A 27839-nucleotide genomic window follows, 5' to 3' on the forward strand; every position below is an offset into this window, starting at 1 on the left:
GAAAACTATCCAACGGTGTTCATGATTTGTTTCCTTAAGCATTTTCACAGTGCTTGTTCCAAAAAACAGTATATATTTTCTAATAAATCCAAACTTCTATGCTGTTCTTTTTTTTTTTGCAAATCGAGAAAATTTAATTTTAAGTTTATAATTATCAAACTGCTTGTATTCTTTATGGTCATCTAACATGACCATGAGAAATAAACAGATATGGTGCTGACTCTAGGACAGGGTCAAATTTAGGACACCCGAAGTTATGTACTGATGTATCACAAAATGAAATATCAACAATTTTTCTACTTTTTGAAGTAATATCACTTCAAATACATGTATATAAGCAATGTTATCATTACTGTATCACATGATCTCAGTAATATTGAGTGACATACCCTTTTTCTCTCCTTCTTTCATCTTCCTTAGAACTATGTATGATCATTACAATTTCGTTCAACTTCTCTCCCTTCTTCATCTTCCGCTCATCCCTCTTCAACTTGGCAAGTTCGATCTGTCTCTGTTTTTCTTGAGAGGCCTTGTCTGTCTGGTAGGATAATGTTTTTAGTAACTGTGCTTTCTCATCATCAAAATTCCTCTGTAGATCTTCAAGAATATTCTGGAAAGCACAAATGTTTAATACAGTAATTTCGATTATATCGGACATGATTCCTGTTGTAGATTGCCATACTGAATATTTATTTATCAATTTATTAACAAAGAGTTCAAATATACAATTTCCATTGACATCAGCAAATATATGTACAGGCATTATGAATAAAGATAAATGAGTCCTTAATAATGTGCTAAATGAATGTGTTTAAACGAAATGAATTATTGCTCACAGTATGTACCAAAATAACAACAAAAATGCTTGAAGTAAATAAATTTCATCATTAAAACAACTTTGTACATATAATCAAACCTATGCACAACTATCAGTCAGAGAAAAATGTAAATATAGTCTTTATTGACAAGACAAGTTATTTTGCAGTATAATTATATCAAATGAAGATTATAAAAGGTGCCCTTCGAAGTGTTTTACATGTATGTGCAGTCTATAGTTCAAGTTTTACTGTACATAACAAAAACAGAGAAAACTTTGGTTATTTTACCCTTCTCTTTTGCCTCATAATCTCAGCCTCCTCTTCTTCAACAATGGCATCTATTGTTGTGTCGTCTGCTGTGAGCCCCTGTGCCTCCCGCTCCTCTTTCAGTTGTTTACGTCTCTTTAACCTAGCCTCCAACCTCTCTCGTTGCTGCTGCTCCGTCTCCACAATAAAATCATCCAACACTGTGTTAATTATAAAATTAAATCATACCCTTAAAAACAACAACTAGAATGAATGAATGAATGAGCCCCACATTATTTCAATTATTATCTAAAGAAATATGATAATGACCACTATTCTGGTAAAATGCAGATATTAATCCTACAGCCAATTTGCATTAGTTATACTTTCAGTAAATATTATACATTGACAACTATGATACATGAATACACCCACATGTAAAAATGGTATGTTTGGTTCAAAAGACAGACAAAAATCAATTAATTATTTCCACTTACATTTTTCATTTTCAAGATAGCTTCCAATGATATTGGCAATTTCATCCATCTTGCCCTCTCTGCGTAGTTGTCTTTCCTTGACTTTTAAATCTATCAGTTTTTTCTGTCTTTGCTTCTCAGACATTCTGTTCCATTCAGCTTCCCCATGCTCTTTCATCAAAACCTTAAAAGGTAGGAAATGGTGTAAGTTACAAATAATTGCACAAGAACTAGAATATTATGAAATCATTGCAAGAATTCCTTTACAGGTTGTCATATTTTTTTAACTGTAATGCATCATTGTCTGAGATATATTTGGCAAAAGAAGGTATAATTCTTCACATTTTTAGCTCTACAAGGCTAATCTATTTTGCATCAATTTAGTATCCTACAAATTTCTAGTGACACCATATACCGAAGTTATCATTCATAGTCTAGACAATGAAAGTTATATTATAAAATCTCATAACTTTTTGCATCATTTTTTATATTAATTAAGCAATATTTATTTGTTTACCTCCATTAACAATTTGTCTTTCATAGCATCATATTTGTCCTCTAGAGCCTTAACTACACTAGCTTCAGTTGTCTCCCCTGATTCCTCATCTTCCTCACCATCATTCTCTGACCTTGACCTGTCTCCTAGCAACACAGCAGCAATATTGTCACATGACTCATCTTTGTTAATCACTGTAATAGCTCGGTGAAGCTGCTGCAATCCTTTTAAATCCTGTTAAAGTATGTGGATACAATGTATGTGGATATGAGATCAATACTGAATTGTTTTATTACCAACAGTAAGCTTTCTTTATTTAATTTTTCAACAGTTTGCTCTACCAACAATTTTTCCATAAAGGAGACACATGTATACTTCTTTCATATATAAAATAACTGCTGCTTTCAGGCCTAAAAGATATGCAATACCACTTAACCATTAACCTTCGAGAACCAAAAGTGATTACCCTTTGCCACCAGTATAGAGCCAGGCCAGCTTGCACGTCAGTGACCAGACTCTATACTATTGGCAGCTCAATTATTGGTTTTTGATATTGAAATCCCCTGAACTTTGAATGGACTATTTCAAATTCCAAGCTGGACAGATCCATTATAGAAATATAGCAAGTTAAACATTAAGTTCTACATTGAAATGTAAATATCAGTTCACTACACAGATTTACTTTTGTATAAATGGAAAAATAAACAAAAAATAGGATTTAAGACATGTTTCCTGACATAAACAGAATTAATAAATATTTATCAAGAACTGGCCTTTTTTTCACTACATTAAAATACAACCATATCTTATATGTCAATTCCTTATCTTAAACGGCAAAAACTTATAAAAATGAAACGAAATGAAATTACCTTGCCTGAAATGATACAACCATAGTTTTGAACCATCATTTTAAAATGAATGTTATTAGCATTACTAAACTGTCATTACCTAACTTTTGACTTTCATTACCTTATCTTGAATGTCTTTTAACAATTTCGCAGCTTCAACTTTTTGCAGCTCCTGTAGGTCAGCCAGCAGTTTAACCTGAAGGTCGTCATCGGTTACCACTTGACCGTCTGCCTCAGACTCACAACGTATCATCTCTAACATTACACTTATTGCATCCTGAAATAATTAATTGCACAATAATATATTCTCACAATAACTGTTAATCTAAACAAGCAAACTTCTTGCTTTTATAAATGTGTCATTGTGCACACTCATTCATTCTGAGTAACTTACAAATACTATTTCCTAAAATACACATGACCGTTGCTATGCCTTTATAACAGAAATAGGACCTGACTCTACGATCCTTATACAAAGAATAACTATTTTTTAATTGATAAATTTTTCTATCTAAAAAAAAATTTCTTCTTCAACAATAATCTAGTAACATAAATAAAATGAAAGCTTTTCCTCCTTTGCAAAAACAAAAGGGTCAGTTTAAGATGTAACTTTCTGCATTATTTTTCAGAAAGCTTCGAGTATTATCAAAATATCTATTCATGACAACATCATAACTATTATACAATAAAACTTATATACATGTATGCTTATAAATTTTCAATTAAAGTATGATAATAAAATAATGATAAAAGTAACAAAAACAACACCCAGTCTGCAGAAAGGTTTGAACTGGAATGCTCAATATATGATTATATGCTCTTACTCATGCAACTGTCAGCCACTGTGCTTAAACATAAGAGCCGTGTCACGCCAAAACCAACATAGTGGGTTTGCGAAGAGCATGGATCCAGACCAGCCTGCGCATCCGCGCAGTCTGATCAGGATTCATGCTGTTCACTATCAGTTTATCTACTTGTTATAGGGTTTGTAAGCGACCAGCATGGATCCTGATCAGAATGCGCAGATGCGCAGGCTGGTCTGGATCCATGCTGGTTGCAAACCCATTATGTTGGTTTTGTCATGACGCGGCTCATATATGCTTCTGGGATACAAAGTTACCAACAAGGATAAACCAAATTGAATTTTTACCTTCAAAAGCTCCATTTGTTCCTTCAGATTTTTCTCATCGGAATTTTTCCAGTTTTTATAGAGTTCGTTTATTTCAAACATCCTGTCACCCCTTTCATCATCACTCATGTCCATGGCGTCCTTTCTCTGTTTACTACCAACACTCTCATCCATTAACTGAAAGGGAACCAGCATCAAGTCAATGCAGAGAACCAGCTTTTACTATGTTATTTATGGACATGTATGTATAATGTCAATTCACCTGAGTTCTGAAATACCCTTAGTTTTCTGTAAGCAATAGAATCTTGTAAACTTTTCACTGATTTGCGTTCCTAGTTATCTGATATAGTAAAACATATACATGTACATTAAAATTTACCAGATTTACATCTCAAAGATTAATGAAATAATAAACTGTTGAAAAACAGCAACCTCAAAATTAGTACAAGTATCAATTTCTTAGAAAATTCTAAATTTCCAAATTCATGTAACAACATGAATTTGGCAAAGGAAAAAAACAATTTTTATATAAAGTCGTTACAAATATCTTTATCAGATATTTGAATCCTACAAACCAAGTTCTACAAGTAATTTAACACCTGAATAAAATCAATCCACAGAAAAATTAAGAATATGATTAATCTACCTTCACAAAAATCTCTCGTTCTTTTTGATGTCTCCTGTCCATATCATTAGCTATAGCCTCCTGTAGTGATACCGGATCCTCTGTATCTACCGGGCCCATGTCAACCTCCTCCTCCATACTGCCTTTACCTTTCTTACTGTTCCTAGCTGCTTCTAACCGCTCACGAGCAAGCTTCTCTTGTCTCAGCCTTTCTTCTTCCTTTGCCAGACGAGCACTGAAAATAATTTTTTTTTACATAATTGAGCTGCGTCACGACAAAACCAATATAATGGGTTTGCGACCAGCATGGATCCATGCTGTTCGCTATCAGTTTCTCTATTTGTAATAGAGTTGGTAAGCGAACAGCATGGATCCTGATCAGAATGCGCAGAAGCGCAGGCTGGTCTGGATCCATGCTGGTCGCAAACGCACTATGTTGGTTTTGTCATGGCCCTGCTCATATATCTTTTGTGAGGTCTTAAATCCTTGTAACACAGTAAAAGCCATAAAAGAAACTATCTTGCTGTAGTTATAGAAGAATTTAAATGATTCCTAGGCACTAATTAAAGCATGGGCAAATAATAAAGAAGAACCACTGACATTCCTACACTAAATGAGAGTTTACTCAAAAGACCTATTCACTCTCTACAATTCAAACTAACATCAGCAAAGGCCATGAAATTCCAAATTTTCTGTTTTCAAAGCTTGGCATCTCTATATAATTTAGGTAAAACATCATAGTAGTTCAAAATACATCACACATCAAATAGTTCAAAACACATCTTGCATTATAGGAAACACTTTTTACAATATTTAAACATAAAAAGACACATTTGAACTAACTCTGTATATTTAGAATATACGAGTATAAGAAACAACATTGTAAACAAAGAGTTACTAATATATTTGAGAGAACTTACTCTTTATCCCTCTGCTCGGCAAGACCAAGTATAAGAGCAGCTCCGTCAAAGTTTCCCTCTCTCTGTGCCAGTTTCTGGTCTCGCTTCAGACGTGCCAGGTGAGCCTGTCTCTCACGTTCTTTATCAAACTCACTACCAGCCTCACCTAATCTGCGCAGAAGCTCTTCCTTTTCCTGTATTTTATAGTTTTATATGTGCATGTCTTATCAACCAAAAATAGTGTTTCGGTATCAATGTATAAAATGATGCTAGGATTACGTTTACTGAATTCATCAAAGTTCAATATATGAACTTTAGACTTAAGAAATTTAGACTTAAAAAATTTAGACTTTAGACTTTTAATATGCAAGAAAGTATTTTCACTCTCTTGTTAACAAACAAAAATTGTTATTAATAGACAACTAAAGAAAACTTAAAATAATCAACAAATGTTCAACTATGACACAAGATATCACCATAAGAATATTTCGCTTATTTAAGTACAGGTCTAAATTTCAGATGTTGATGATGAATAAAGGCTAAAGAAAATGGCATGCCTTGGCTTCATTAAAGAAAGAGACAAAATTTACACTTTAAGTTATTTAAAAATATCAACTAAAAATATCTAATACAAGCAGTCTTTAGGAATAGGAAAGGTATTTTTTGTTAACAGGTTGTCCTTCAGAAAAGATTAGTTTGTAAAAGATGTATAATTAAACAAACTGGAAATGACATGGTTAGCAGCTGCCTTTTACGTTATATTTTTTGGAGAAAGTCTTCAAAACAGGCATGACTGCATAACAAATGCCTTCCAAAGTTTAAAATTCAATGCATAGCTGAATTTTTGTAAATTGTCCCAAAATGAAATGCAAGTATTTACATAGGAATATATCCTAAGGTACAATAAGTTGTTTACTTTTTCAAATCTGTATTCCAAATCTTCTAGAATGTTTCTTCTTTTGTTTTTCTCTTCTTCTTCCTCTGCTTCTATCTCCTGTTTCTCTAATTCATCTACTTCTTCTTCTGTCATTCCTACAAATTTACGACAGTCAAAAGCTTTATGCCAACAGATTGATTTAACCAACCAGAAGCTATGTCAACAGATTGATATAGACACTATTAGACAGTCAAAAGCAATAAGTCAAAACTATTTATTATCTATACTACTTATGCTTTAATTACCGGTATTCCAAAAATTTTCAATGATAGACAATCTACAACAAAAAAAGAAAATTTACAAGAATTTAAGCAATAAGAATCATGAAAGAAGCAACTTTATTTTTTTCTATATATACCTTGGGCAAGTCTTTCTCTCCTACGTTTCAGTCTATCCTGAAGTTTCTGCCTCTGATCTTGTACAGAGTCACCCATCAACTTGCGTAGATTTTCCTGGTCTTTTAACAGCTCACCTGATAGATAAAACACTTACTATGTCAAGATACATGTACAAACAAATAATTGCCTTATTCTCTCTTATTTATACAAGTTCCAAAACCTTAATCCATATATAACACTAGTTAATAAATATATATTACGTTTTTATGTTATATTCACACAATAAATATCATATGCACAATTTACAATATTTTATTGCAAAGGAGACATGTCTCAGATGCCTTGCCATGCCTTAATGAATTTTTAGGGCTCCAGCCATTGTAAGCTTCCAAGGCAACTTCTTTTCTTTTAATGATAGAAAAAGAGAGACATCTGGTTTGGAGTCAGTGCCCTTAAAGCCTAATTAAGTAACTGAGTTACATTTACCACAACAGGTTTAACTAGGAAGAAATATGAAAATTAACACATTCCAGATATGATTTGGAAAGCATAGCGAAACCTTAAGTGATTTATATTAAAGGTAAAGAAATATGATGCAGTACATCATTAACTACCTAACTACAAGTATTTCTAAAATATGAGATGTACATGTATTTTTTTACCTTAACCTAATGAATTTGAGTAATAAACATACCCTGTTTAAAGTATAGAAATATCAATTTGAGTAAAAGATTTTACTATCAAATACTAAGGTCAAAAGCTCAACAACATAGATTACAACAGTATTTGAGAAGCATCTGCATAGACAGGCAGGTTAGGCTCGCCATAAACCTTTGCTGAAATCATTGTTGTGGCTAGCTATGTAACATAGATTTAAACAAAATAAAACAATTAAACAAACCAATTAGGGCATTTGCTTCATCTATCTTGCCAGCTTTGCGTAGTTGTCTCTCTTTCTTTTTTAACTTAAATATCCTTTTCTGCCTCTCTGTGTCTGAGAGACGATTCCACTCTGATTCTCCAAGCTTGCAATATAAATGTAATAAATTCAATATCATCACTTACAATATGCCTGATATTTGAGTTTATATGCAGTAGGAATATGGTGATAAATACTGCACAGTCTTTTCAATAGCACAAAACATGTAAATTTTTACTCAAATCTTGAATCTTATAATCTTAGTAAATTTTTCTCAAAATTGATTTTCTTGAAATATTTTGGCTCATCTGGCATGAAGCTTTAATTTAAATATTAATCATATACAAAAAAATCTCTTTAACTAAATGACTAAAGTTATGATTTTTCAATTTACAGACCTCTTTCAGCAAGGCTTCAGCCAGCAGTTTATCTTTCAGAGCATCATATTTGCTCTTAAGAGCATCAATGACCTCATCATCAGTGGTGCCATCTGTTGGATCAGGGGAGAGCACTACAAGTGCAATATTGTCAGCCATATTGGATTTGGTTTCTTCTTGAATTCTTTTTTCTGCTGACCTAATTCCATCATCATTCTATCAAAAATGATATTAAAAGGTTTGACATATCTCTTTCCAAACATTTACAATATATTTGTTCTTTTATCTGAAGTTTATTTACTTTGACATGTACCTTTTATATAAAAGTCTGATTCAATCTATGTTACATAACCTACAAAGTAATTTTCAATTTAACAAAACTAAAACGAAAAGGATTGAAAACATACAATTAATATGACTATATTTATGACCAAGAATTATTTGTAATATATCATGAAAAATACTAGTCATACCATAAAAATATGAAACTAGGCAAAGCCTATGAACGAGAAAGTCAAATACTTTTTTTTTTCATTTTTTGTTTTACATTTTTTGTTTTAAAGGTGTCATCGAATATATTTCATGCACTGCTTCAACTTTCAATCAGAACAACTCGAGTATTCTTAAGCCAAAAATTGTGATTGTTCTGTTATGGGAATACCTAGACGATTATCAATGAGCCCGGGACCGTGCCCTTTGACACCCCTGCATAAAAAGAAAACTGGTAATCATTTACAACAGCAGGCTTGCAATTATGAATAAGAGAACAGTACAGAAAACAATGCAGTACCGTTGTTGCAAGTCCTTTTATAAGCCTCTCAGCTTCTGAGTTCTGGTACTCCAATAAGAGGGCCATCAAAGTACAGCAGACATGTTCATCTGTAACATCATCATTCTCTTCAGACAGTTTCATTCTACAACCTTCCTTCTTGTATACTGTTGCCTCTGATAGAACTTCTAGATTTTCACTTCTCCTGTCTGAATAAGAAACAAATTCATTTTAGCAGGACATTTAGCAGGAGATAAGTGTAAGGCACTAAAAAGTCTATCTCAAACAAAAGATAACCCATAACTTCAATGGAATTAACCAGCTTCATGGAAACATATATACATGTATAGAGATATTGAATGAGTGAAGATTTGATCACACCTTTGTAATATCGTTTTTGTTACATGGCTTAATTATACTCCTTGGCCATGTTTTATGTGATAAAAATAAAAAAAAATTAATGCAAAATATTGTTAAAGAAAACCAACAACTCACTTTGCACTGTTTTATTTCTGAGATTCCTGAGTTCCGTCATTTTCTTAAGTTGTTCCTGTTGTGTTGCCATAGAAGCAAGCTCCTTGGCTTCACCAAATTTATCAGTGTTCCACAGCAGACGACAAAATAGTTCCCTCTCCTTGATGTGCTTGGTTTCCAGTAAAGTCAATATATGATCCTGAAATAAAAAACATGGTATGACGTATCTGTGCAGTAGAACATATATAGTGCTATAATAGCTTTAAACAGCCTGACTTTAATTTTCTTATCAACTAAATAATGCCAGCATATCTCCACTTTTGTGTGTTATGACTAATTGATTTACTAATCTATATTCACCACATGTTGAATAGCAGATCTAGTATGGGGTGCCTCTGTCGTCAGACTGGATTGTCTCCCTTTCTCCACATCTACAATAGTCTTCTTGGCAAGTTTTATGTATCTTTCTGCATCTTTCTTAAGTCTAGAAGTTTGAAATAATGATCATATACAATGTTGTAACAGTGACCAATCAATAATCATGAACTTGAAAATCACAGACCGAATGATTTTTCTTATGGATAAAAGGAATAATTAAGGAAATGGGGTTTGCATGACTTAAAATCAAGCCTTTATATATGTTTCATAATATTCTATAATGGATGCCTTCATGTGCATTAAACTGCTTATAATTCAGTAATTTGTAAGGCTATATTTTATTCAAACTCTATTTCTTTCAAGACATGTCCAGTAGTATTAGTATCTTATGCATGTATGTCTTTATTTTTACATAGAAAACTGTTGTTCTTAGCTAGAGAGAATGTAAGCGCATCATTAGATACAAGTTCAAAGTAAAATTTACCTAAACTTAATTTCCTCTTGCTGTCTTTCCATTAGACCAACCATTGTTGCCGTGGTAACGAAAGCCTCTTCCTGACTGGCTAACAGAGCTTCTCTATGGTAACGTGCTAACTGTATCATACGTTCACTTTCACTAAAATGATCTTCAGATTGTCCTGTAACCATGGAAACAATACATTCAATAATTGAGCCGCGTCATGACAAAACCAACATAGTGTGTTTGCGACCAGCATGGATCCAGACCAGCCTGCGCATCAGCGCAGTCTGATCATGATCCATGCTGTTCGCTATCAGTTTCTCTACTTGTAATAGAGTTGGTAAACGAACAGCATGGATCCTGATCAGACTGGTACAGCATTCATGTCCTCTGGTATAATTTTACTAAAATACTATGGTTTAAAATCCTACAAAACAAATGCTTTTTTATTTAACTTTCAAAATAATTCAATTCAAATATTGTTTTGACACCATAGTATACTATCATATCCCACCTTTGAGCATTCTATTCAATGCTATCCTCTCCTCCTCTAGTCTTGAATATAACTCCTTCAGTGGATTTTCTGGTTCTCCCTTTTTGCTTATTGCACCAGTATCTTCATCCATACTCAGATTACTGTGGTTTCCTAACAGACAAAAAAAACACCCAGAAGTTGTTTTGTAAATAAAAATAATATACACAATATTATAAATAATGACCTAGTGATGATATTTAACAAAGCATTAGAAAAAACAGAGCAAATTTGAAATATAACCAGAAGACAACTTATGATTCAACATTATTAGCATAAAATGGGATGTATTTTAGCAGAAAATAACAAATCATATAACATAAGATGATACAAAATCATGAAGTTGATGAGCCATAAGGGGTTTTTAATCATTGATCATATTTTGGTTGAGTTCTTTTCCACACTGACAATATTGATCTTTCAGCTTGTGCTGGTTGAACAAGACCCTAGGGTGCCTCAAGTCTAGAAAGTGCTCTTCCACCTTGAAACCTGCAGTTTACTGTAAGTAATAGTGCGTGTGTGTAGGGGGGGAGTGGCTCAGATCATTATGAGCAAAAGGCAAATCATCAAACACATATTCAAAATATCTGTTATCCATCTTTAAATATTACCAAATATGTAGAAGAAACTACTTACCAATAACTTGTTGACCTTTGACCTTATTTCTAAACACATGTGGACATATACCCATAATCTGTAGCACAGTATCTTTAAGATGGAAACCTTCACCCAACAGTGATGGCATAATCTGACCTGGAATAAAACAGAATGACAGTATTCTGAAGTTATCTAGGTTGAGAAGTAACATGTTTGATACATTCAAAGATATATTGTATATACATTTAAAGGCTTCAATGCTATCAACTATTTTACGATTGCATACTGTTACACTCATGATAAAAAAGTTAACATCTTTAAAATTTATGTTGTTGACAAGAGAAACAAAATCGCTTAAACATGTATTTAAAGTGACAATATGCCAATCCATGGATAGATATAGAGTGAGCAGGTGAAAGTCAAAATAAGTTAACATTTTCTCATAATTCCTTTCAACTTCATAATTTACTTCACATGAACCATAATTAACTCAATAAGCCCTGCAAAATGTGTGTAATTATCCGTTGAAATGTATCTGTAACTTTCAATTTACCGGTATAAAAAAGTGGGGCAGACTTTTTATATATTTAGGTAGATTTAATTTTTACCCAAAACATTTTCAAATATCATGTGTTGGTCAATCACCGTTATAACAACCAGTTTATTGAAATATATAGTCAATTAAAGTCAATTTGACTATGAAAAAAATGAGCATAATGTCACTTTATTTCAAAGCAAGTAAAATGAGAATTTTTTATTTCACTGCTTTTATAAAAACTAATACTGATACAAGTTTTTGAAGTATAAGATAGAAGTCAGATTAATAAACAAGGGCAATAACTGTCTTGATATAATTTTTAACTACCATAACATTTCTAACAACTAGCACTGGTATTGTTCAATGAAACCATTAATGATAAAACTCAAACAGTTTCAAAATATGGATTTTTTGTTGTGTGGAAGCTATCCAGCTAGCTTATGGAAGGTTGGTGGATCTACTCAGGTGCCTGATTATACCTGAAATAATGCCTATGGAGGCATCTGAGGTCTTCCTTCACCAGTACACTTGGTTTGATGTAAAACCCAACAAAACAAACAAACTTTCTCATAAAAAAACCCAAAAGATTAAGTATGAATATAAGCAACAAGGTACAAAGATGTGAAGTTTAATTGCTAAATACAAATATACTTCACATCATAATGCATAAAAAATCCAATTAGGACATACCAATCTTAATTTGTTCCACTGCCTGAGCATCAAGCGTCATCAACTTGTGTTGTTTTTCATTCGGAGACAGCTCTTCCCATTGGTCAGTTCCCATTCTTATCCTGATACAGTCAACCAATAGTTTCTGTCGTATCACAGTGTACTTATTTTCAAGTGCCTGGAAATGTACAATCATAGTTGTAAAGATTAAACCTCTTGTTATGTTATGAATATGTTTGGTCCAGTAGTAACAATGATAAGACCAAAATTCTAATAAATGCTGGTTCAGTCCCATTAAGAAAAGTATAAACATACACCAAGTCCCAAATTTACTTACATGAATAAGAACTAGTTCAACATAAGAAACTAAAACTTTTTTTAAGGAAATTTTTAAACAGGTACTTAACCAAAGTGATTATAAATTATCTCTATGTATATTAATAAGAAAATCATTAGACATTAGTTCCTCTCTTAATTGCAGTGGATTTACCTGGGTAACTGGTCATAATAAAGAAACCCCTGCCACAGTGCAATTTCATGTTTTTCAATTACTTAATCCTCTAGCAAATTTGACACAATCTACTTAGCCCAAAGCATGTGGGCATGACATGAATATTACCTATGTTACCTGGATAACAAAGGTTGTTTTTTACCTTGAGTAGTAGATCATCAGTGGCCTCCCCTTGGTATCTTGTAAAGACAGCAATAACGTTCCAAGCATTACCAAGTCTACGATTGTTGATTTCTCTACTCAGACTGGTTCGGATATCTTCCTCATTCTACAAAACATACAAGTATACCAACATCATTTATGTATTGAAAATTTACATGAGAACATACATAGTATGCAATGAAGTTACATTTTGTTTGAAAGAAGTTGTGTCATTTCTTGCAAGTATACAATACCAAGTTTCAGCCGGAAAGAAATATAAAACAAATTACCAAAATTACCTTGGTTGCAGTGGATTTACCTGGGTAACTGGTTATAATAAAGAAACCCCTGCCACAGTGCAATTTCATGTTTTTCAATCACTTAATCAGATACACAGGTTGAGATTCCAAGGAAATACGAAAGGAGACAGCATTTTGTCCTCCCTATATTATTAATAAATTATCACTACAGACATAGCTGAAACACCAATCAACTGATTGCTGGACTTGATGTTTTGAACTTTGCCCAAATCGAGGACCATTATAGATTGCCTTTTGGGAAGATTCAGGTATTAACTTAAACAGTTATTTGATAACAACAAATCAAGAAAACCTATATAATCTCAAATACATGTACATGATCCATAAGAATCATTGTGAATGTCACTTAAATGGAACATATTGTATTTTGTTAATTCCAGTACTCTTTTCATACTCCAGTTTATTAGTAAAGTCAAAAAGAATTACCATGTTTTCAATATGTTCCAAGGTCAAGGCCACTTCTCGATCTTGTTCCTCCTGAAGTTCTGCCAGCAGAACAACAGCTATGGCCTCCATATTGTTCGTGTTTCCCGATACTGCAAGCTGCTCCTTCACACTGACTGCCCTCAATGCCGCAGCCTCTTCTAATATACTCACATGTTCCTCTCTATCCTCTATATAAACAATAAAAGTTTCTCTTTGTCTATTACATTTGAGCCGCGTCACAACAAAACCAACATAGTGCGTTTGCGACCAGCATGGATCCAGACCAGTCTGCTCATCCGCGCAGTCTGATAAGGATCCATGCTGTTCACTTACCAACTCTATTACAAGTAGAGAAACTGATAGCAAACAGCATGGATCCTGATCAGACTGCGCGGATGAGCAGGCTGGTCTGGATCCATGCTGGTTGCAAACGCACTCTGTTGGTTTTGTCTTGACGCGGCTCATTTCTTATAACTTCATTTTTGTCACTTTTATCACATGTTATTTAATATAGAGGAGAATACTCCTGTTTTCATTTTTAATAAAAAAAAGTCCTCAAAACTTTTGAAGTACATTCTTTGGACATGATTTAATGCTATAATATAGAATAAAAATTTAAAAAAAACCCCAACATATATACATGTAAATATAAGTTATAATGACATGAAGACTTGGTATCTTACTCTTACCAAACATACAATCTATTACTTATATAAATACCTAAATGTACTTAAATACTTCATGGTATCATAAAGGTTACAATTCTTTTAAGCATGTTTTCCCATATGAATCAAAATTAATTATCTAAAAAAATTATTTCAAATATATAGGAATTAATGATAAATTCAATCTATCTATATTTCTTTATCATGAAAAACTTGATTTAGCACTTTAGATCACTTTAATAGAATATTTGCATTATTGATATACAAGTAAAAATTAACTGATATTTTCTATAACTTTATGCTTTGGCATCATAAACTGTTATGGGTAAAGGCTCATTTATTCAATAAACTAACTCTTAATAACTAACTAACCTGGGTTTGTGAGATTCAAGTTATGTCGTTTTCCTTGCAGTTCTGTCAACCTTCTCTGACGCTCATCTTCCGACATCGTTGAGGCGGCTTCCACCAGATCATCTATACTTTCATCCTGTAAATGGTTCAGAATTATCTCCCTTTCATCACCATGTCGTTTCAGCATTTCTCGTACATACACAATTTGTAGTCCTGTTAAATCACCTGAAGCAGGTATTTTGTCCTTGGAGACCTCCGGTTCCTTTGTGAACTCCTCGTGTTGTTGCAGACGGAGTCTTCGTTGTTGTACACGTTTCCGTGACAACTCTCGTTGTCTGTCAATATCACTGTCATGTCTGTAATATAAAACATACTTAAGATTTGGATAGCATGAAATATTATTATTATTTTTTTTTTTTTTAACGCAACTTGCTGTAAATTAAATTGATTTTAATACTTTCATTAAATGCAAACATCTAAATCTTTTGAATGTAGGAAAAACCCCAACATCAAAACCCCACACCTCAAAATTTTCTAGAGTTGACAAAACACCGCACATGACACATATAAAGCAGACACTGTTTATTTTCCTATTTTAAGTGTGATCTTTTTGTTGCTATTGTTGAGTTTTTATATTTACATAATTATCACCATCAAGGATATGATAACTTTTTTGCTTTACATTTAGAGAAAGACTCCATGCTTTAACTGGCACTTGCAACAACCAACTCAGCATCTATGACCAAGCTGGATCTTACATTAGGTAGATTTTGAAGCATATAGTCTGTCTAACTTTTAATCAAATATTTGAAAGTTACACAATTATGTTATTATTTAAGTTGTGAGAGTGAACCATATACCTCTGTGTTAGTGTATCTTTCACTCTCTCCATCAGACCTATACTAAGAGTAGCTGTCTCAAAATCTTCCTCTACCTCAACTCTGTATGCTTCAATCTACAAATAAAATTAGATTGTTTTACTGACTATTGTGACACAAGATTCATAAAACTTACTATGTAATTTGATAATTTTTTTTATTACATACTTTCAAAAACATGTGTTGGTTCACTTTTGTTTACTTCATAAGCATCATTTTCTGCAAAAACATGTTTTATGAAAGGATTTCCAAGGAGATCATATACCTTACTGATATGATTTCTTTAAAAGGTTGATATATGGGACATGAAATAAGACCAGGTAAAATATAACATTGGTACATACAACCCTTGTGTCTTTAGTTAATAAACAGAATTTATTTTAGTTCGATCATATAAGCTTAAAGACACTCTGACTCTGTTCTCTGAAACAAAGCAGAACTAGGCTTAGAGTGTAAAGTTTCTTGCTCAAGGAAACAAAGGCTTGTCACTGATGGGCTTTGAACCCACATAGCCAATAATCCTTAGATTTTAAGTCTGATGCATTAACCACTCGGCTATGCCTGCAGGTTTAAAAAGTATGCAAGCCGATATTTTCTCATCAGATTTTCAGATGCTATGACATTACCTTTATCTCAACAATCCTCATTCTTTTCATTCTTAAACTCAAACTTTTCGCTTCCGGAGAATGTAACCATGACAACAGATATTCTTTCTCATTATCAAAGCGAGGCATTAGGTCAGCAAGCAGGTTAATAACTTTGTTATTGTCTACTGGATCTTCATCTGAAAAAATATAATCAATGCTGTTTTTCAAGAACAATCATTGACATAATGCAGATTTTCATTTAAACAAGGTTCATTTTAAATCTCTGCTGACTTGAATAGCAAATTATCTAAGGCTCAAAATTTAATGTACTTGAATTCAAATCTAGTAAAGAGAGACTTGTCATATGTAGACTGTTAGTTTTGCCATCAAGTTGTATGAACATGGAAATAAAATGGTGACATTCACTGACAATTCATTTTTATCATTCGGCTTTTATATGCAGATGGTAATAAAGCATTGGTATCAATGTGTTATGCAACTTATAAAGAACTTCAAATGCAAATTTTACATTTATAGGTACCTAACAGCTTATCTTATTTATGAAAATCATCAAGCATTAATTGTCTTCTTTAACAGTTATAAGTATAGAACTTCAAATTTAACACAGTCACATTTACAGTTTTGATACAAAATAAATTAACTCACCTAGTTTCTGCTGTTGTTTTCTTCTCACATACTCCGCCTTATCTTCACCAATCAATGTACGCAATGCTGGCAATATCTGAAATTCACAACAACCAAGTTTTTAACTTAAAACCCGAAAGAATGTTGCATAAAAAGTATAAAGTTCAGCTGCAGAAAGCCTTATCAAATTCAAAGGATCAGGTAGTAGATATGCAATTTAAGAGCTTATAATTGATCAATATTTTTTTTGCAAACTTGTTTACTATATTACCAGCACTCCTGAAATCTTTACCGGTATAGTCTCCACAATTACCTAGACAACTTCTCCTCAGAGAGTATTTACAAAAGAATTTTAAGCCAAGGCACATTGCTCCACTATTTGTATATCAAGGGTTGACTGCAAAACTGCAGTATCTTATTTGAAATAAAGAAGGACTTAACAACTGTCTTGAAGTCAACACTCGGTGTGTATGTACAATCTGAAAATGTTTCCTGTGAGAGACAAACTGAACTAATTGAAGTCCTCAGGATATTGATCCTTTGCCCCAACTGCTCAATAATCATCCTTAGTAATCGAGGTTTGTCTCTCATGATTCAAACAAAATTTTAAATTTTCACTTTATGCTTAAATGTCATTGCACTATAGGTGTCACCATATTTCAGTATTTGTCATAAAATGAGTTAAATATACCTTAGCTTTAGCTTTAGGACCAAGTAATGTCTCCATTTCTAACAATTTCCCCTCACTTCTGAAGAGCTTCTCTTGTTTAATAATCTCCTTCATAGCAGCTTGTTTCTCCTCTTTGGAAAGGCTACAAAAAAGAAATGACTGTGCAAGAACCAATTTATTGATACACTTGATATAGCAAAATTAAATATGTTATCCAATTACATCAGCAAAGACACCATTATCTCTGAAGACTGAGAAATTTTGTGAGTTCCAGCCCTGGGTATGACACATGTAAGTTTTTCTTCCATTAAAATTATCTTTAAATTTCTTTACAGATATATCCTTCTCTAGAATTATTTTGAATTTGCTGTCTTATAATGACATCATACAGACTTTATGTAAAAAGTGTATCAAAAATTAAAAAAACAGAATACATACCTTCTCCAATCCATCTGGTCTTTCAATGACATCAACAACATTGTCTTTCTCAGTCTCTCATACTTGCTTTCCAATGCCTGTAATTTTGTTTTGTAAAGTTTTGTAATTCAGAAACAATATACATGTATATCATGACTAAATTGCTCCAATATTCTATAAAATCAAATCTATTTTTTTTTCAAAATAGCACATAAAAAAGTTTTTTTAGTTTTTGATTTTTATAAATATACATTTTATCATGAACAATGTTGCTTGAAGTAAACAATTTATGTTAAGTTTCATAAAAGTTGTAACAAATTTGCCCTTTTTAATTTTACGTCAATACCGGTACTAGGTTTAACACATACATATACTCTTTAAAACAAAAGGATAAAAGTCTAATACTCAACTAAAAACCAAATTGAGGGTAAGAGTCACTTAAACAGCATGTCAAAGAATGAAGTCATTGAATTCAAGTGCAAGCTCAATGTCAACAATATTATCAAGTTGTCTATCCCCGCATAGACATTATGCAGGTAAGCTCCTGTTATTGTACATACCTTGAGATATTCCTCATCCTCCTCTGTGACGTCTAGTGTACCCAGCATTACTATAGCAATGTTGTCATAGTGTTCCTCTATCCTAGCTGTACATTGTTTACCAAACACTTTGATTATCTCATCAGTACCCTGATATATATACCACCAGAAAAGTTTATTTGCATTCCTCAACATTTCAATTTAGATTATGATAGATAAGATAAAACAGTCGAAGCATTCCCCACATTTCTTTATCAATTAAGTGTTTATTTTTTTAATAATGCAGAATTTAAGAAAATTCTCTGTTTGTTTAAATTGTCATTGTTTTTTTTTTGCCTCTGTTAAAAAAATGCACTTCACCAGGAAACGACTTTAAACAACTTATTTTCCTTTCACGACAACATCCTCTGCAATGCCTACAAAAAATGACTTAGAACAGGTTACTAGCAAATTATCTAACTTTTTTTTCCCCAAAATTAACTTTCAATATTACATATTCAGCTTTTAAATTTTCAAGTAATGCCCGAGTCAATTCAATTAAACAGATAAGCTGGAAATTAACTTCATTTTCAAGATTCATTTTACTTATATATGTAGCCTGAGTAATATTTATTAACAACATACCATTTTTTGTATGTCTTGAAGAATTCCCTCAAAGTCAACACCTTGCCTTTGCTGTAAATCAGCAAGTAAAACTTCATACATTTCTTCTTCTGAGATGCTTCTATTTCCACTATTCTCTAGCTCAAACCTCCGCTCCTCATACCTCAAACATGTTGCTGATATGAAAGTAATAAGATACTGTATAACATGATATCAATACTGCAGAAGTTTTAAGAAAGCCTATCTCAAACCTGCACAATAATTACACTGGGATCAAAATCATACAAACGTACCTTAATTGGAGGAAAGAATCCTTGAAAGCAAGCAGCACATTTGGGAAATCATCCCTAAGCCCAATCCAACAGGAACAAAATATTATGTTATGGAAAATTTTATCCTGTTTAGTTAAATATCTGTGTGTATTTGGATAAATGAGGCAATTTCTGTTGAAACTACTTTGAGATGCAACCTTAAGGGTATGAAAACTTGATTTTACTTCTTTTTTTTATAATATGTGTAGTAAATTTTGTACATTGTAATGTATAGCTTAACACTATCAAATTATCTGCAGACACAATATACATGTAGCACTTAAAGCTTTCTGCTTCTGGTACAATATAATATTTATAGGATAGTTAATATCATGGATGTCATGTCAAAGCAGTTTTCTATTAAAAAAATCTATGAGAGACATTGTATAAATGATTTCAAAACTTTATTTATGATTTAAATTAAAGGGAAAATTTGATCATAAAGGGCAAACATAAAAGGTAAATTGGAATGTCTTTGTACTACAGAAAGTATCTTAAATACTGTATCTTAAAGCTACATGCCTCCAGATGAGTCAAAATATTTCAATAAAATCAAACTTAAGAAAAATGTACTAAAATGTTAGGAAATGTAAAAAGATTCAAGATTCAAGTAATATTTTAAAGGTTCTGTGCGATTAATGACTGATTTTTCAGCATTTTCAACTATATTTCTACTGCTTTACTAACGCAGTAAGGGCTATTCATGCATATTTTGATCACTTTTTAGTTATTTACGCGGTTTATATGTGGCATTGAAAATGTGTAAATTGTTTCCATTTGGCTACTTCACAATTTCAAACATTCAGATACATTTTCAAAATTTTCATGGAAATTAGCATGAATCTGGAGGCGTGCTGCTTTAAAAGGGGCTGTAACTCAAACAATTACAAATGTACCTTGCATGATGATTCCTCTCGAGACAGATTTGTCTGCCCTTGGATTAATTTTCCAGTTTTGATGCTGACTCTGGAGAAGTTTGAGCTGCATTTTTCTTTCCTCTGGTTTCAGTTTTCTTGCCTTGGCAATGCCGTCTTTAGCTTCCTTGCTTTGTAACAAGAATATGAGAGCCTGAAATGGAATACAATAGATTAATTTTTTTTTCGTTTGTCACCAACACAATATAGGTCATATTGTAACTTTCCACTTTACTGGTTGAGGAAGACCTCAGGTGCCCTTCAATACATTATTTCAGGGAAGGACGGCCATCTGAGTAGACAAACTGATGTTCTGTAAGCTAGCTGGATAGTTTCATCACATGAAAGAATCCAAAGCTGTGATATGAGGGGTAAGTGGAAAACGTATGTAAAAAATCCCCTGATCCTCAATATCTTCTGTAAGTATCTGCTGCCTGCAGTTCATAAAATTGTTTTTTGAATTTTGAAAAAGAATACTTCCAAAACACCAGCATTAAATGTGTTAGTGCATGCCCTTAGGAGCAAATGGCACATGCACAAAATTGGTGCTTAACAGTTCAAACCTTACTTAAAATAGCAGCATAATAGTTTGTTCCAAAATATTTTATCCTGTTCATGTATAATATTCATGTTTGTTAAATCGTGTGTAGGGAATCACAGAGACAATCTATGTAACATCTGTCTCGAGAATCGTCCATATGATAATAGAAACAACGTAATTCTACTGTACATATATTCTAGAAATTACTTTTATCAAATATCGCTTTATACTCTTTAATAAACAAAAATGATAATGCCATAAAGATGACTTACCTCCCTTTCATAGAAATGTTTTTTAGTCATTTCTCTGACCAGTTCTACCTGTAGATCAACAAGCTGTAATTGTTGCAGGAAATGTCTGTCTGGAATATCTTGTGGTGACTTCAACTGAGACTTTCCTACCCTATCTTGTATACGGAGCTGGGCAAGACGCTCTGTCCTACTTCTGTCCCAATCTGACCTACTCACATAAACAAAGGTAAACAGTATAATAAATCATAACATTACTATTTTTCTGTAATATCTATTTAATACTGAAAAAAATAGCATAATGCACATAATCAAAACAGGATCAAATGCAGTCAGAACTAACCAAGTTATGAGGTCAATTATGAAACTGTTACTTTACAATGACTTTTGTACCATGAAAAAGTATTTTTGTTTTGATGAAATGAAAAAATAAATATAATGAATGTCTGCAGATAGATGGTAAATATTTGAAATACAATATGTGATCCGGAAATGTAACAAAGAAATAAATCTATTCAAAGCATTTTTTAATTTTTAACAATGCACATCAAATTTCTTTGGAGAAATGTAATATCATTTAAAAATTCTTTTCCTTATTGTATTATGTATCAATTTTTCATTTGCATTAATCCTTAATTGAATAAATATATACAAGTTGCAAAACCTTAAATTAGAGAATAAACCTTCCGAAAGACTTTCATTATTTAGACAGCTATTTCAGTTAGAGAACAAATGTATAGAAATGCAGTCCATTTACAACTAGAAATTTCATACAAATGTACTAGTAATTGTATCTTTCTTTATTAAAACTTTAAACAGAGAAACAAACATGAATTTTTTTTATCACATGTAATGTCATTTTAGCTTGAAATTTGTTTCTTGCAAAAGGAAGACAATCTTCTGTTGTACATAATATACTTTATGACAAAAAATACATTCATTTTTCACATAAAAAGAAGAAAATATTTCCAAAGATTTGCAAATGTTTTGAAATTGCTTTATTTTGGGACAAGAATTTCTGAAAGAAAGTTATGTTTGGCTGTATTTTTTAATGTTACACTGTACTGAAATTATGCAAAACGAAAATATGGAAAAACAAGTTTTGTGCCTTTTTGTATAGTTAACATTATTTAATCCCTATTAAGAGAAATTGATAGCATTTTTCCCCAATTCAATAGGTGCTGTGGTGGATCCAAAATGTTAAAAAAAACCTGAAAGGCTGTCTCCACTAAAACAGAATGAAATAAATTTGATAATTATTTTTTTAGATTTTGTTGCAAAATCAAATTCAAACACAACACAAAGTATAAAAAGTTGAAATTTAAGAACATGTATATGATTAAGACAAGATAACAAAAAACTGCAGTAACACCAAAATATATACCGTGTAGTTAGCATGAAAATTGACAAATAGTTGCAGGCACTTACCAGGCATTGCTAAATGAAACAGATGTTTAAAGAAATGGTGAAGAACAACATGCAAAAGAGAAAACTGTGTGAAATTCAATGAGAAAAAAACAACAACAACTTATTGTAAGATTTAAGGCTATATTGATACAGAGCTTAGGAATCCAATACAAAAATAAAATAATAAAAAAGCATTATTAAAAAGCAGAGATTAAAAGAAATATAATTATAGAGACTAAAGAATCTCATTGCGTTGAATGATAAAAAAGAAGTACAGAATTATTAACTCACATAACAAAATAAAGACAGATATAGAAGCATTTTTTGAGAAAAGAAAGATAAGAAAGATGACTGTAACCTAAATGCATCAATCAATTGTTATCTTGTCCCTTTCATTCCCAGGGCAGTGTGGTGGATAGCAGAAAGTTTTTATCCACTGTCTGTCCCCATCCCTTTGTTAACTCAATGCAGTGCTTCTTTTTCAAAATAGCCAGGGATATGTCAGACGCTAAGTGATAGAGAGGGGATTTACCATCTGACAGGTACTGCAAGGCTGCAACATTCACATGTTTTAAATGATCCAAAAATAAAAAGCCTACTCCCCCCCCACCATCCACCCCAAATACTCTCAAATGGTAGGGGCAAAGGTAACAACTGACTGGTGCATAAGAAAGAATCATGATAAATTAGCAACTCAACTATAAGCATCAATGCTGTCAACTCAAGTATGGAGGTTTTATTTTAAAGTTGAAATAAACTGAAATTTTTATGTAATTATGTTGTTTACATTGTTTCCAAGGGATCTCCCACTCACCAGATTTTATATTGAACTGATGATTATTATACTTTTATAGTCAAATCTTGTCATACCTGTCTATTCTTGGTTCCATAGCTCTTTCTGCCAACCCTACAGTTGTTGCCACGGATATGAACCCCGTCTCTTGTTCCATCAGGAATATCTGTCTCATTAACCTAGCATATTCTATAATCATCGCCTTGTTAAAAGAGTTTCCTACATCTAATTTTAGAGTAGAGAGTAGAGCCTCACGTTCCTGGCGATGACGCTTGTGTAGCTGCAGTACAAGTCCAGTGCATGTAGAATCACCTAAGTCAAAATTAGAATAAAAGGTTACATTATAGGTGAAACATTTATGAAATAAGCTAATTAAAAGCTTACCTAAGTTCGACCCAAATTGTATGATAAGTAAATTATCTGACATTGTTTTATGTACTCACTGAAACATAAGATCTACACAGATAAATATGATCTTTTTTGCATACTGCATTATAAATATATCGAGTACTGCCAATGTGACGGATAAACAATAAATAACAACATTTTAGACATCCATTATTAACCATTCAGGCAGTAACAAAGAAAACTTTTCAACTCCATTTACCTGTACCTTTCAAACCATCTATGAACTGTAAAATATGCATTTAATTCATCGATTAAGTAATTTTTTCCCTGTTTTATACAGTCATGTACGTACTTGTAATACTAAAGATTTCTTATATTTCTCTTAAGTATACTATTAAGAAGACTTTCAAAATACCTGAAATTATTTGCTCATATCTATCTTGTACAGCCATTGCTATGTCCTGCGCTGATTTTCCCTTCTCTTTCAACCTGACCTTCATCTCATCGATCTGGCGCCGGTGTTCCCTATCATGTAATCGTAGTTCACCCATCAGGCCAGTCAGTGTGGCCAGCATCTGGTACGAACCTCCAGGCAGGGAACCGTTGAATGCGGAGCCATCGCGTAAGAGATTTTTAATCTGTTTTTGTATTTGCTGAAAGACTTCTGGTATCTCCTCTTCAACAGCTTAAAGTAAAAAACAAAAGAGTCATACTGGCACTTAGTTGTTCACTTCTTTCCTATGAAGTTTCAAGTCCACACTTTTAATAGTTTAGGAGAAAGGGCCCGGGCAAAATTAAAGTATGAAAATTATAAATGGGCAATAACTTGAAAAATAAGAAGTGCAGAGCATTGGTTCTTGTGCACTGCACATTAAAAGAAGCATGCATACCAAGTTTGGAGTCAATCCCACTTAAAGTGACTGAGTTATGCTCTTGACAAGCCTTAGGGGATGCCGCCAACACCAACGACAAAAGGCAACACAAAAAGTGAGAATAAAAAAAAATCCTGAATTTAGTTATCTTTTTTTTTCGTTTTTAGAAAAAGAAACTTATTTGGAGTCTTAAAATCTAAAATTCAGGAAAAACCCATACATATTAAGATAAAATTGTCTTACCAGCTCCATGTTTTGCCATCTCTAACATAAGTTTCTCTTTCAGGGCTTCATATTTCATCTCCAACACTTCATAAAGGTCATTCATATTCACATGACCTTTAGGCTTACCCTTGACTTTGCTCGGATCAATATCAAGGCCATCATCAAATAACATAGCCTCTAAACCTTCATGATTCCACCTGAATGATTAAATGAGAGTAGACATTTTATTAAGGCAATCATAAAACTGTTAGACAAACAATGATCTATAAACAAGGAACTTTAACAAGAAACTTTAAGTTTTCATGAAAATCATTTGTTTTTCATCAACAGTTGTACATGAATATCTCTATAAAATGTATCAAGTAAATTAAAAGAGTAGTACATGTACATTGTACATGTGTAAAAGTAAGGTTGGTATACAGGTAAGTTCAAATCCACTAAAAAGTCAATGTTTTTTAGTAAAAAATGAATTAAGCGCAATAAGAGTAACACCATTCATCCTTCAACATTAAATTATTCAAGTTAGACATGTAGGAGGGTTTGCTGTTGTTTAAAAAAACAAACAAAGAAACAACAACAACAAGTTAAAGAATAGTCCACCTTCCCACATGTCTAATACATGTACATGTATATAGTCACTAAGTAATGTTATATCTAACTTTAATGTATTTAAGTAATATCTCACTTGTCTAGTTTTCGTCTGGCATTTGACATTTGATGCTCCACATGTTCTTCGTGGTCCTTATGTTTACTGTCATCATCATCCTGAAAGTTAAAACCATCATTAAACCTATGACTCAAATATTCAAAATGTCTTAAATCATTAAATGCCAACAAAATCTTGTTCGTCAGCAATAGCCTTCATCAAAAACACATGTACTCAACTTATTTTTTTCTGCAATTCTTAGTCAATTTGAGTGAAAAACATTTTTCATTCTTTGGGCCATTTTGCATAATCAACATGATTTTTCTGGGAAAAGAAGGGAATGACCTAAATATTTGAATACAAGTTATTACTCCATAACTTCATGAAACAATATGCAAATCTTGGATAGTATTTCTAGTCCTGTCATGTCAAAAAACCTCAGTATGAGGTCTATAACATTTTATAAAATGTATCTTATTCTTTAATGATAACAGGTCTTTAAACTAATTTCTATTCCTTTCGAAAGTAACTCATATCTAAGTAGGCTTCTCTACACTGACAATAACTTCACTTTATATACACTGTATACATGTATGTATGTTAATCTAAAATAACTGAAACAACAAGTGACTCATACCAGAGATTCTTGCATTGATCTGTACAAGTCTGATTCATAATTCATCTGCCTCATCAATATTTTATTTTCTTCTTCCTTCAAGTCTTTGTCTGAGCATGGGGATCCTACTGGCAAGTCACACAACCAGAACCGAACTTCATCAAAGCATACATCAGCTTCTGGGTACTCTCTGGAGCTCACAAACCGGTGCCAAGTTGCGAGTGAAAACTTCTCACCATGAATCTCTTTAAACAGCAGCAGTGTCTCATGAAGAGTGATCAAATTTCTTCCTGTGTAGTCAAGACCCTGAAAACAATAAAACATTTAGTATTTTACAATTTCACTGAACCAAACTTCTTATTCTTCAATATCTTCATGGAACATTTGTATAAACACACGTTTTCCAACAACTGAGCTGTTTTTTCATGTGTCATGTCTGCAAAAAAATAAAACAAACTTGATTTTTTAACTTTACAGCCACACAAAAACAAAACTGTAGCTAATATGGTAAATTAAATATCCAAATCATATCATGATTACTGTATGTTCATTCATCAACAGATGAAATAATCATAACTCTCATAAAATGTATCAGATAATATAGTACATGTCATTTCAACTAATGAAAAACCAATCTCACGAAAACATCATATATATGAGCCGCGTCATGACAAAACCAACGTAATGCATTTGTGACCAGCATGGATCCAGACCAGCCTGTGCATCCGCGCAGTCTGATCAGGATCCATGCTGTTCGCTTACAAACCCTATTACAAGTAGAGAAACTGATAGCGAACAGCATGGATCCTGATCAGACTGCGCGGATGCGCAGGCTGGTCTGGATCCATGCTGGTTGCAAACGCATTACGCTGGTTTTGTCGTGACGCAGCTCATACTTATTTTCAATAAATTGATGATGATTATGATACAGACATAAAACTCATGCTTTTATATGGCCCTGACCATACAATTTATAGATGTATCAGAAATATTAAAGGAAAAAAGGACTTATCACAAAGACATAATTTAAGTTCTTCTGACTGATTTGAGCCTTGGAAGAAAAAAAGATCAACAGATACCTGGAAGTCCCAGTAAGCTTGTTCTTCTGTTGCCCTTCTTCTTTCTACCTCTGTTAGAACATCAAGAAACTCTCTACGTGTCACCATTCCTGAGGAACCACTTACAACTCTAATGGCCCCCTCAATGTGTTGTATGCATATTGGTGAAAAGTAGAGGTCCTCACAAAATACATGTAATTGATCAGCAGTAACAACACCTTTCCTTGATAGATCTATTGTATCATACATCCCTTCAAAGTCATGAACACCCATTTTGACTGTGTGTTCCGAGAAACAATTAAAAAGTTCTTGCTTTACTTTTGCTACTTAAATGCCATGTGACCTGAAAATGTACACATAAATCTGTAAAAAAGTCAGAAAAGAACATGCAATACCTACATGCTTTTTTATGAATGCAAATTTATAAGCATATTCCAACCTGTTGATGTTCAACCAGTTTTTGTTACTAAAAGTTTAGCAGTCCAAAGAGATATGTAACAGAAGTATCAATCAATAAAAAAGTCAGGGCTCACACTGGCTTAAAAAAATGATAGGCTATGCACAACACATCATCATCATGTC

The 27839-nt window shown here is 32.7% G+C and overlaps 1 protein-coding gene across 1 annotated transcript; it reads right to left on the bottom strand.

Moving 5' to 3' along the window:
- Window positions 1-389: 389 nt before the first annotated feature.
- On the bottom strand, window positions 390-27595 carry LOC132723009 (trichohyalin-like; the record flags this gene model as incomplete). The annotated part of the gene is given in 37 exon segments (XM_060707656.1): window positions 390-610; window positions 1107-1285; window positions 1562-1724; window positions 2058-2270; window positions 3006-3161; window positions 4035-4190; window positions 4660-4873; window positions 5559-5731; window positions 6454-6569; window positions 6833-6946; window positions 7714-7837; window positions 8130-8324; window positions 8899-9086; window positions 9373-9550; window positions 9712-9835; window positions 10214-10367; window positions 10704-10835; window positions 11358-11474; window positions 12547-12703; window positions 13179-13304; window positions 13924-14111; window positions 14961-15295; window positions 15800-15894; window positions 16444-16601; window positions 17071-17146; window positions 17741-17861; window positions 18158-18234; window positions 18697-18825; window positions 19300-19454; window positions 20486-20657; window positions 21317-21503; window positions 23570-23804; window positions 24256-24525; window positions 24956-25134; window positions 25623-25702; window positions 26221-26505; window positions 27279-27595. Coding segments are annotated over 37 exon segments (6194 nt in total), but the record flags the coding sequence as incomplete, so codon positions are not given.
- Window positions 27596-27839: the final 244 nt, after the last annotated feature.

The sequence above is a fragment of the Ruditapes philippinarum genome, unplaced genomic scaffold (genome assembly GCF_026571515.1).
Source record: "Ruditapes philippinarum isolate M1 unplaced genomic scaffold, ASM2657151v2 ctg71_1_1_1_1, whole genome shotgun sequence".
Lineage (NCBI taxonomy): Eukaryota > Metazoa > Mollusca > Bivalvia > Venerida > Veneridae > Ruditapes > Ruditapes philippinarum.